The sequence below is a fragment of the Pan paniscus genome, chromosome 20 (assembly GCF_029289425.2).
Source record: "Pan paniscus chromosome 20, NHGRI_mPanPan1-v2.0_pri, whole genome shotgun sequence".
Classification (NCBI taxonomy): Eukaryota; Metazoa; Chordata; class Mammalia; order Primates; family Hominidae; genus Pan; species Pan paniscus.
Window position 1 is genome coordinate 26,032,692 of NC_073269.2, and position 12,669 is coordinate 26,045,360.

At 40.1% G+C, this 12,669-nt stretch overlaps 1 protein-coding gene across 1 annotated transcript in view; it reads left to right on the forward strand.

Moving 5' to 3' along the window:
* Positions 1-643: 643 nt before the first annotated feature.
* Positions 644-12,669, forward strand: part of LOC100969273 (zinc finger protein 85) — a 29,883-nt gene continuing 17,857 nt past the window's right edge. Inside the window, 4 exon segments of the mRNA XM_034945644.3 lie at positions 644-1,963; positions 2,755-2,844; positions 9,808-9,934; positions 10,440-10,535. Of these exon segments, the coding sequence (XP_034801535.1) occupies positions 1,961-1,963; positions 2,755-2,844; positions 9,808-9,934; positions 10,440-10,535 (316 nt within the window). The 5' untranslated portion in view covers positions 644-1,960.

Below are 12,669 nucleotides of genomic sequence, written 5' to 3' on the forward strand. Positions count from 1 at the left end.
CCTAGCCAGTGTATATATTTTTAGTAGAGACGGGGTTTCACCATGTTGGCCATGCTGGTCTCGAACTCCTGACCTCAAGCGATCCGCCCACCTCGGTCTCCCAAAGTGCTGGGATTATAGGCGTGAGCCACCGCGCCTGGTGGCCCTATCATTCTTTGTTCACTGTATGATCTTTAGAAGAAAGGTGGGCAACAGGTGGCCAGCAGTGGTCTACCTGTGGTGATTTTATTCTTGATACCTTCTGACCTTTCTATGGCCTCTATCTGTTCCACCCTCGGAACAGCACAGAGACGTTGGTAGAGAGAGGCTGTCCCCTCACCACTGGCAGAATATGGACGTTCAGACCCTTCACCTTCCTGACGTCAGAGCTGACACATTCAATACAACAGCTATTGGCCATGTGTGGCCGGCTACTGGGTGCCTGGAATGTCGCTGCAATTTGCTAGAAACTAAATTGCAATTTGCTAGAAAGGCAAAATACAGAGTTAGTTTCAAAGATACAGTTCCAAATATATATATACTTCGTTAATCATTACATATTGCTCACATATTACAATGATAATATTTTGGATATATTGGGTTAATTAAATTGTTACAACGAATTTCACCTGTTTCTTCTCCTTCTTTTTTAAATTGTTTTATTTTTGAGATGGAGTCTTGCTCTGTCGCCCAGACTGGAGTGCAATGGCGTGATCTTGGCTCACCTCAACCTCTGCCTCCTGGGTTTAAGTGATTCTCCTGCCTCAGCCGCTTTATTAGCTGGGATTACAGGCACCTGCCATCATACCCAGATAATTTTTGTATTTTTGTAGAGACGGGGTTTCACCATGTTGGCTAGGCTGGTCTTGCACTCCTGACCTCGGGTGATCCGCCTGCCTCGGCCTCCCAAAGTGCTGAGATAACTGGCATGAGACACTGCACCCGGCTTTCTTTTCTTTCACTTTTATTTTCTTTCTTCTCTTCTCTTCACTTTTCTTTCTTCTTTTTCCTTCCTTCCTTTTCCTTCCTTCCCTCTTTCCTTCTCTCTTTCTCTCTTTCTTTCTCTCTCTCTTCCTTTTTTTTCTTGAGATGGAGTTTCACTCTTGTTGACCAGGCTGGAGTGTGCAGTGGGGCGATCTCGGCTCACTGCAACCTCCGCCTCCCTCCACCTCCCGGGTTCAAGCGATTCTTTTGCCTCAGCCTCCCGAGTAGCTGGGATAACAGGCGCCCACCACCACGCCTGGTTATTATTTTTTTTTATTTTTAGTAGGGACGGGGTTTCATCATGTTGGCCAGGCTGGTCTCAAACTCCTGACCTCAGGTGATCCACCCGCCTCGGCCTCCCAAAGTGCTGGGATTACAGGCGTGAGCCACTGCGCCCGGCCCTTCTTTATTTTTAAGGTCTGGCTACTAGAAAATTTAAAATTCACATGTGGCTCACATCTTATTTCATAAGATTAGCTCCTTTAAAAAATCTCAGGCTGCTAGTTCAAAGGACTAGGAGCCAGGAAGGTCATAAAAGCTGAAATTTTAAAATAATTATTTTTTAAAATTTGTGAATAGCCATATATTATTTATAAGTGCTTATGACCTTATACACAAGGTTAAGGGAAAATACCCTCTAAGGTGTGCCTGGCTCAGCTCAGGGAGGAAGCCCTGCCTGAAAAGGCTGCAGCCTAGGCTGTCACTCTTTCTTCACTCCGCCCAGCATTTGGTCATATCTTCTGTCACTCAGGGCCTGAAGGGGCGGGCCCTTAAACCGTATCCAATCAGACACGCAGAACTGGGAACCGTCCAATTAGGCACACAGCTGGAGCGGCGAGGACGGCTTCCGGGATGTGGCTGGGCCATTGTTTCTCCGTGCTGCCGGAGCTCCAGGTGTACCCTTCACTGCTCTGTGTCCTCAGCGTGTGTGGCTTCGTGACCTGAAGATATTGGGAAATCCATAGCTAAGACGCCAGGACCCCCTGAAAGCCTAGAAATGGTGAGAGTGCTGGGTCCGAAATCACGAGAGAGGGGAAGGGGTTGCTCGGAACCGGTGGGAAGTGGCTGTGGCGGGACTCAGGCCTCCCCGCAGTCAGCTCCACAATCTGCTCCCTGAGTTCTCCTTGCCCAGCTCGGCCTCAGTCTCCTTCAGCCGTAAGTTGGCGGCTGCGCCAACAGCCGGGGCCCCGGGCGTACTGTCTCTTCCCTGCACTGTGACTGTGCCCTGCCTGGAGTCCTCTCTGGCAGTTCTGCACCCGCAGCGCCGCGTCTTTCTCAGATTGTGCGGGGACCATGGGAGGGTCATCAGGGGAGAATCCTGACTTGGGGTGCGGGTTCATGAATGGGAAGAGCTTTGGTCCGTGGGGTTCCCAGTTGCTATTTTCTCCTATTAAAAATTTATGGGCGTCACTGCAAAAATATTAAAGAATGTAATCAAAGAGTGGTTCTAGAATTGTAGTGCACCCAGCTATGGTTTGTAGTTTGTGGTCTGTGGGAGAGGCTTGAAGGAAAGTCTTTTATAAAATGCATGATGAAGAAACCAAATTTACTAACTGGTTAGGTACAGTTACATGGTTTCTTAATTTGTGCGTTAAAAGTGAAAATTTCCTGGTTATGTAATCAGAGCTTAATTGGCAGTTTACAGTTGCTGAAGCCTGAATTTTGTTTCTCTGAATGTAGTAATTAAAAATAATGCACCTGAGTTAGATTTTTTTTTTTAAAGTAAGAATTCAGGGACTAGAAATACCTCAGTCTAATTGTCTGCCACTTAATTATTTTCATACTCCACAGGGAACTGATTTTCTGCTGTATTTTTCACCTGTGTCCCAAGCAGAGTCTTGGAACCAATCCCCCATTTCTCCGGCCTCACTCTGGCTTGCAGTAAGATAATTTCCAGTTTCCTCTGACGTTCCCAAATGCCAGCTTTTCCTCCCTAATTCACATTATCGCCTATTTGTCTTTTACTGTACTTTTTTATACCATATTTTAATTATTTTTTTGGCAAAGCATTAAATGGTTAAATGGTGCTTTTAAAGAGATTTGTTATCTGTTTGTAAATATTTCCCATGAAAAGAAGGCAAATAATAATATCCTGACACTGCATTGTAGTAAATCTCTGTCTCTTTTGCTTTTATTTTGTCTAGGCACAGAGATATTACCAGAATGTTTTTGGGTCAAAGTTCTCCTTTGGAAAATCTATGGGGTGATGTGTCCTCAGCCACCCTTTGGTTTTTTCCTGGTCATGGGTTTCAGTACTATCTGGGGATAAACCAAGATAACTGCCATGGTTTTGTCAGCTAGAGTGTCCATTGGATCTCAGCTTCTGGTTTATTTTCTCCCATAAGATGACCTGAGGTATGGAGTGTATCCTCTCAAGGGAGCAAGTGGATATTCTGGGGCTGAGGGGAGTCTTCCGGTGCACTCTTATTTTGAAACGGTAACCCTTTGAAATGTTAAAATTGCCTTCCCTCAACCAGACTTCCATTTCTTGGAGACAAATTGCTGGTCAGCCAATCAGATGCTGGTAATGAGGGGAAAACACAGAAATAATTTCTGCCCCCTGGATTCTCTAAGGGGGCAGACAAATAGTGAAATTAATATAGTAAAAGAAAAAGAGTAAAAAAAAAAGTGAAAAATTTGTGGCCCAAAAAATAGTATCCCAAAAGACAAACAACAAGAACAAAAACAAAACTGACTCCTGTGAGATGGTGTAAGAGCTTGCAAAGTAAAACGCAACTGGGACAGTCACCGAGAAATACTGCAGTGTCTCCTGAATGAGTGGTTCTTGAGCACACAAGTGAGCAGGAGTGAGTGGAAGAATCTCTCAAGTGATTGAATGGCCTGACTTGAAAGATGAGTCAGACACATCTGTTATTTATTTATTTTTTATTTTTTTATTTTTATTTTTTTGTCTCACTCTGTCACCCAGTGGCCCGATCTCGGCTCGCTGAAAGCTCTGCCTCCCGGGTTCACGCCATTCTCCTGCCTCAGCCTCCCAAGTAGCTGGGACTACAGGTGCCTGACACCACGCCCGGCTAATTTTTTGTGTATTTAGTAGAGACAGGGTTTCACCGTGTTAGCCAGGCTGGTCTCAATCTCCTGACCTCATAATCCATCCGCCTCGGCCTCCCAAAGTGCTGGGATTACAGGCGTGAGCCACCGTGCCCGGCCCACATCTGTTATTTAACCAGCACTGCCACTCCTGGATTTGTCACCTTGAAGAGATTTGTTCACTTATTTTGACCTCAGTTTTTTAGCTGTAAATTGCATTATATTAGTAGGACTTGAAAAGGTAGAAAAATATTTACAAAGGGCATAAAAGATTTGGGTTTCAAAAAATTATATCTAATCATATATGTCATTTGTTAAAAATTCTCACGTACCTTTTTCTTTCCCAGAGTGAGTTTACGAATTTTCTCAGGTGTGTTTTTTTATAGCTGGGTGATTTCAAACAGAATTTCAAGGCTTAGCTTTTAGAGTGCTGCCAAGAAAAAGAAGAGGAAAAATCTCTATTTCATTTTTGCTGTAGAAAATGAATACATTTCCATGAGAAAATGCGGTAGATAATTGGTGAGTTACATAGATTCATAAAAACATAAGTTCCTTTTTTTGCAAGGTAAATTTTTGACAGTGAGTATCTCTGTTCAAATCCTGTTATCTTGATTTGTGAGTTTCATGCTAAATATTATGAGATGAAACTTGATACTGCCTAGAAGTGTTTTCATATGACTCATTGTTAACTGCATGATTTTTAGTGGAATTAATAGAATAAGACATTTATTTTCTAAAAGAAATAGATACTTTTGCTTTTCTTATTAAGGTATACAATATAAGCAACTTGGCCGGGCACGGTGGCTCATGCCTGTAATCCCAGCACTTTGGGAGTCCGAGGCGAGTAGATCACAAGGTCAAGAGATCAAGACCATCCTGACCAACATGGTGAAACCCCGTCTCTATTAAAAATAGAAAAATTAGCTGGGCATGGTGGCACGCACCTGTAGTCCCAGCTACTTGGGAGGCTGAGGCAGGAGAATGGCTTAAACCTAAGAGGTTGAGGTTGTAGTGAGCCAAGATTGTACCACTGCACTCTGGCCTGGTGACAGAGAGAGACTCCGTCTCAAAAAAAAAAATGTAAGCACCTTAAATTTTTTTTTCCCGTATGTGAACACTGTGTTTCAGTAATTTTGCTGAATTTTTTAAATACTTAATTTCAAAAACCAAGTGAGTAACTCTAACATGAAAATTAAAGGTTGAGCCCAGTGACTCAGAGCTAAGGCTAATACTGAGCCTGCAAAAGGAGTTTATTAAAGGCCTAGTTAGTTTTTTTTCTGGAGAGCCTCCCCTGCAGATGTTCCAGCCTGCTCACTCCAGCCATGGAAGAAGCCTTTCTGCTGACAGAAGCTACAGAGTCCTGGAAAGCTACAGGCAGATGGAGTTAAGGTTAAGATAAAAGGGCACAGGGAGGGTCATACTGACCATGTAGTTGTTATTGTACATCAGGGATGCTACTGATTTAGTATCCTGAAACTTTGCTGAAGTTGTTTATTAGTTTAAAGAGCTTTTCTGCTGAGACTGTAGGGTTTTGAAGATACAGAATCTTGTCATCTGCACACAAGAATAGTTTGACTTCCTCTCTTCCTGTCTGAATGCCTTTTATATCTCTCTCTTCCCTGATTGTTCTGGCCAAGACTTTCAATTCTATGTTGAACAAGAGTTTTGAGAAAAAGCATTCTTTTCTTGTGCCAGTTTTCATGAAGGAATGCTTCCAGCTTGTGTTCATTTTGTATGTTGGCTGTAAGTTTGTCATACTTAGATGACTCAGTATTTTGATGTATGTACCTCCAATGCCTAGTTTTTTGAAAGTTTTAAACATGAAGGATGGTAAATTTCATTGCAAGCTTTTTTAACATCTACTGAAATAACCCTATGGTTTTTGTCTTTAGTTCTGTTTACTTGAGGAGTAACATTTATTAATTGTATGTTGAACCAACCTTTTACTTCAGAGATACAGCCAAGTTGATCATAGTGGATTAGCTTTTTGATGTTCTCCTGGATTTGGTTTTCCAGTATTTTCTTGAGGATATTTTCATCAATGTTCATTAAAAATATTGGCCTCAAGGTTTCTATTCTTTGTTTTATATTTGCTAAATTTTCATATCAGAATAATGCTGTTTTTATATAATGGGTTGGAAAGAAGTCCCTTTTTCTCAGTATTTTGAAATAATCTTAGTAGAAGTGTTACCAGCTCTTACTTTACATCTGGTAGAATTCAGCTGTAAATTTGTCTGGTTCTTTGTTTTATTTTTGGTGGGCAGGCTATTTATTTATTTATTTATTTTATTTTATTTTTTGAGACAGTCTCACTCTGTCGCCCAGGCTGGAGTGCAGTGGCACAATCTCAGCTCACTGCAACCTCCACCTCCTGAGTTCAAGCAATGCTCTGCTTCAGCCACCTGAGTAGCTGGAATTACAAGTGTGCACCACCACACCCAGCTAATTTTTGTATTTTTAGTAGAGATGGGGTTTCACCATGTTGGCCAGGCTGTTCGCTGTTCTTGAACTTCTGACCTCGTGATCCACTCGCCTCGGCCTCCCAAAGTGCTAGGATTACAGGAGTGAGCCACCATGCCCGGCCAGCTATATATTTATTTATTTATTTATTTATTTCATTTTATTTATTTATTTATTTTTGAGATGGAGTCTCGCTCTGTCACCCAGGCTGGAGTGCAGTGGCACAATCTCAGCTCACTGCAACCTCCGCCTCATGGGTTCATGCCATTCTCCTGCCTCAGCCTCCCGAGTAGCTGGGACTACAGGCACCCACCATCACGACCGGCTAATTTTTTGTATTTTTAGTAAAGATGGGGTTTCGCTGTGTTAGCCAGGCTGGTCTCGATCTCCTGACCTTGTGATCCGCCTGCCTTGGCCTCCCAAAGTGCTGGGGTTACAGGCATGAGCCACCATGCCTGGCCCTGGCCAGCTATTTGTTACTAATTCAATTTTGGAGCTTGTTACTGGTCTGTTCAGGGATTCAATTTCTTATTTGTTCAGTCTTTGGAGGATGTGTCATTGCTCCAAGGTTACAATCCTCAAGCTTGGCCCTGACGAACTCTCTAATTATATTCATGTTTCCTCAGTTTTTTCCTTTTAGGTAGACATATTAGTAGAATGGGCTAGAGGAGCCTCTATGAAGGGATCTCTCCTTTGATTGTACTCTGCTTGCTGTAACACCCAAGAATGCAGAGTCAGGCTAATCCCACCTAGAATCTGCACATAGGGTCAGGCCTCTGCCTGGGATTTACAAGACAGGGCCAGACTTTCAATTGTGAATGTAATGAAAACCAACAAAATGCATTTTCTGCATTGTGAGATGTCAACATAGACATCTTAAAGCCCCCCTTTGAGAGTGTGGCTTTTTAAGCTTTTCAGATCTTGTTTAGTGACCTGCTACAGTTATATGAGAGGCTCCAGGTATAAATAGAATCTGATGACAGAATCTATAAGTGTAAACAAGCATCTTAAGAGTGAGGGATAAGGCCACAAAGTATCCAGAGCTATGACCACAACTATACCTTCCTGTAAATTGTAATAATGGAGTAGAGTATTCTTGTCCTTCTTCTTACCCAAAAGCTAGCAAATCAGGATAGGTGATCCAGGTTCTGAAGTTCCACCAAAGCAGTTCCATTTTCTATTTAGAATCAGCCTGAGTTTCTTCAGCCTGGCTTATCATTGGGCCATCAGCCTTGAGTCACTGAGAACCGTCTCACAATCACCTAGGTGTCTTTAAGACATTTGAGGATGTCAGGGACAGAATTGTGTCGGGATTACATGGCCAATTTGCAGAAATCTCTTTACTTGTGCTCTCTCCACAGGTTCTGTGTATTGTTCTAGGTGAAAGTATTCATGTTTTAATTGTGTCTCATGTGACTCTTAAGGCGAGGACAGAATTAAGTGTGTGGGGTTCAAGATAGATTCATGAGAGTTAAGTTTCACCTTTGCACTAAAAGGTGGTCACAGGAACTGTTCTGTTTGGTTTTGATAGGAAGAGGTCAGTGTCACCCATATTTACATTACTATAGCAGAAATTGCTGGTGTTTGTGGCAAGGGCAGGCACATGAAGACAAATAGAGAAACATATTTTTATATTCATGGAGCAGCTCATTGTTCCTGAATCTCTCCTGTTATAAAGGACAAAAATGGGTGGGCTTTTTCTGCAGTTCTTAGTTCTTTTTTCTGTGGTTGTGAGGCTAGCAGGTAAATAGGTGGTGCTGACTTCTTTACAAGAATTTTCTCAAGATGCAGGTGTAACTTCTCCAGAGAATGTCATCTGAAAAGGATTTCCAAAGAAGGCAAAAGAGGAAAAATGGCTTTTTTTTTTCAGCTAAATATGTCTCAGATGAAGAGCTGTGTCCACTCTGCCTCCCGGATTGCCATGCGTTTAGTCCTTGCAAACCTTTACTTCCCTACTTGTGTTTCTTTCCCCTAATGAGTTTGTTTTAACTACTTTAGAAAATTCTTGTGATAGTCAAGGGTCTCTGCAAAATATTTCTCTCCTATATCCCAGAACCTTCTCTACACTCTCTAAATCATGGCTTCTTATACGCCATGCAGAATTCTGAAAATGAATTTATAATCTGCACTACTTAAAATGTTCCCTTTGTTGCCATTGAACGTGGGAAAATGTAGATATTCAAGATTCCCATTGGCGGAAAGCTGGGGTCCTTAGTAAAGATAAATAACATGTAATGTTGTGGTTTCATCTGTTTTCTCCATTAATTCTATGCAGAACAGGATTAATAAAATGCTTATTTAAACAGGATGGTGTTTATTACCCTGAAAGTTCTGAAAAAAATTTATTGAGAGATACCTGCTCTCTCAGGTGCTAAAGAAAGACTACTTTAAAATGTTATTAAAAATTACAGAACATAGAAGATATCTGCATTTTGAACTCTGCATAAAACTGATTTTTCTGTATGGTTAACCTCAGACTATAATTTACTTTTTGAGGGGCAATATCTCAGCAGTGATGATGTCTTCTTCTGTGTGCATCAGTACATCATAAACATTTGTCCTAATGCAGTTGATTTTAAAATTTACTTAAAAGAGCTCTCTGAAATATTTATTTCACTATAGAGTTAATTATTTTTCTCTTCGTTATTAAGTATCTTTATGTAGCTAAGGAAGAGCTGTGCATAAACCATCACATTTAATCTGGCAGCTGCCTTTCTTTCTTAGGTTTTCCTTGCATTTATCTGTCTTTGGAAAATGAAGACTCTTGTCTTTGTTTACAGGGCAGAAAAATTGAGTAAAACACAGGTTCTTCCACTTACTGGATATTGACAAAATATTCTTTCTGGGCCAAACACATTGGCATTACTAGTGAAGTTGTTAGAAATTCAGAAACTCAGAGTTTATTTCAGATCTTCTGGAAAAAAAAATCTGCACAATATCTCCAGTTTATTGTTCACATTAAAACTTGAGAGTGCCTTCTAACTCAACATATCTTTTGTCTGAAAAATATACACAACTCATTCTTTGTGTGGCAAATATAGCACTAATAAATGTACATGTTTGTGTTTATGCCTTTAGTTTTATACTTTAGTATTAATAAAAGTATATATACAGTGGTGTTGTAGATCTTATACCATTCTCTTCTCTCAGAGTTAGAGAATACATTAGAGAATATTTCTGTGTTGAAAATTGTTGGATAATTTCAGTCTTTCCTGTAAGTCAGAACGAATTTTCTTTACTTTCTCATTTGACCTTAATTCAAATGATAAATTTTGCCCACGTGTAAATGTGTGTGTGTGTGTGTGTGTGTGTGTTTGTGTGTGTTTGTTTCAGGGGCCGTTGACATTTAGGGATGTGGCCATAGAATTCTCTCTGGAGGAGTGGCAATGCCTGGACACTGCTCAGCAGGATTTGTATAGGAAAGTGATGTTAGAGAACTACAGAAACCTGGTCTTCTTGGGTGAGAATAACTCTAATATAAAATCCCTTATATACCCTAAAGTTTTCATTTCTCTGTTCTCATAGAATAATTTTTGGTAATTTATGCTTTGCATAAATGAGTTTCTGATGCCTGTTTTAAAAAAATCTTGAAGAACTGTCCGTGTGGAAAAAAATTTCTTCAGGATGTTTTATCTTGGCCTGATCTTTTTACATTTCTGAGCCGGTCTGTATCCTTCACTCTAGAGTAGTGGTAATTTCAGAAATTTAGTAGTATAAAATATTGTTGTCCATATGTTAAAATCTATATGCCACCACTAATTTTTTATCCATGAGTACTGGATGGCGAAATTAAGCATCTACAAATTTAAAATATTTTCTAAATGTTAAGAACTTTCTGTCATTAAATAGTATTTTGGGATAAATTTTCTAGAATATTCTATTACATCCTTTTTACTAAGCACGGTACTAGGTAGGTAATTAGAGAATATGAGCAAGATTCATGTTATTTATTTTTAATAAAGCAGGTATTGCTGTCTCTAAGCCAGATCTGGTCACCTGTCTGGAGCAAGGAAAAGATCCCTGGAATATGAAGAGACACAGTACGGTAGTCAAACCCCCAGGTAGGTGAGAGTGAATGAAACAGTTGACGTAGATGAAAGGTTGAAAGATTAAAAAAAAAAAAAAAAAAGCCAGTCCTGGCCGGGAGCAATGGCTTACGCCTGTAATCCCAGGACTTTAGGAGGCCAAGGCGGGTGGATCACCTGAGCTCAGGAGTTCAAGACCAGACTGGCCAACATGGTGTAAACTCTGTCTCTACTAAAAATACAAAAATTAGCCAGGCGTGGTGGCAGTTGCCTGTAATCTCAGCTCCTCCGGAGGCTGAAGCAGGAGAATTGCTTGAAACTGGGAGGCAGAGGTTGCAATGAGCCAAGATGGTGCCACTGCACTCCAGCCTGGGGGACAAGAGTGAGACTTCATCTCAAAAAAAAAGAAAGGAAAAGAAAATAGTTATCAAGTGAATATAATACCATCACCAAATCTGTCCTGCTGATTTGGGAAGCTATGTTCCAAAGCAAAGAGTTTCTCGGAAGCCTGAGGCATTTTTTTGTTTTTTTTTTTTTGTTCTTTTTCTCACATAGGGCCATCTTCTGTCTTATGCTTTTAAATTCTCTAAGGATTCTACTTTCTCTTCATTGATATTCCTTCAAGTTTACAGTGAGAGCCAAATCATCTTCATGGCATATAAGAGACTGCACAATCTGACTGCTTTTCCATTGTTTTGGGGGACACACAAATATCTGCATCTGCATGATTTTGAGAAACTTTATGTTAAACTATTTTATTAGTTCTTTTTTTGCATCATTTCTAAAATGTATGAGGGTAGTGGTCTCTGTTCTATTGGTTTTTATGTTAATTTTCTGAACATTCCATCCTGTTTTTATTAGTATATTCTTGAAATATAGTTTGAAATTATAAAGTATGATGTCCCTCTGCTTTGTTTTTTTTTCTCATAATTAATTTGGCTATTCAAAGTTTATTGTAGTTTTTTGTAAATTTTAAAATCGTAGTTTTCATTACTATAAGAAAAAAATGCCACTGGAATTTTGATAGGTAGTTTGCTGAATCTATAGATTACTTTGGAGAATATGGTACTTTAACAGTATTTATTTTTTCAATCCATAAATATGAAATATTTGTAAATTTATTTGTGTCTTGCCTAATTCCTTTTATTGATTTATATCTTTTATTGTTAACATTTTTTGCCTCGGGTTAAATTTGTTCTTAGAAATTTATTATTTTAATTATATTTTTAAAAAGATTGCTTTCTTGGCTGCACGGTGGCTGGGGCCTGTAATCCCAGCACTTTGGGAGGCTGAGGCCGGTGGATCACTTGAGTTCAGGAGTTCGAGACTAGTCTCGCCATTATGGTGAAACCCCGTCTCTACTGAAAATATAAATAATTAGTTGGGTGTGGCTGTGGGCACTTGTAATCCCAGCTACTCAGGAGGCTGAACCAGGGGAATCACTATTATTAATCTTAAAAAATTAATTTTTTTTTTTTTTTTGAGATGGAGTCTCACTCTATCGCCCAGGCAGGAGTGCAGTGGTGCCATCTCTGCTCACTGCAAGCTCCACCTCCCGGGTTCTTGCCATTCACCTGCATTAGCCTCCCGAGTAGCTGGGACTACAGGCGCCTGCCACCATGCCTGGCTAATTTTTTTGTATTTTCAGTAGAGATGGGGTTTCACCGTTTTAGCCAGGATGGTCTCTATCTCCTGACCTCGTGATCCGCCCGCCTCAGTCTCCCAAAGTGCTGGTATTACAGGCGTGAGCCACCATGCCCAGCCTAATAAAAAATTTTTTATTTCTATTGTATCCAATAGCTTGTTTTAAGTGTGTAGAACAATAACTTACACTTTTATGTTAATTTTATATTTTGTTAATTTACTGACTGTATTATTAGTTTAGACAAATTTCAATGTACTGTGGTTTTTTATGTGTAAGATTATATATTCCTCAAACAGCAACTTTTTACTTATTTGTCTTCAGTTTCAATGGCTTTAAAAAAAATTTTTTTTTCATTATTCTGCCACATGCTTCCAGTGCTATGTTAAAATAGAAACATTGACAAAGGGCACAATAGAGTTTACTATTGGTGTCTGTGAATTTGAAATGGCAAACAACTCCTTAAGTTTTTATAAGCTGATTTCAGGAGGTAAAGATCTTCTTTCTTTGGGTTCCCCAGGGTTTTTG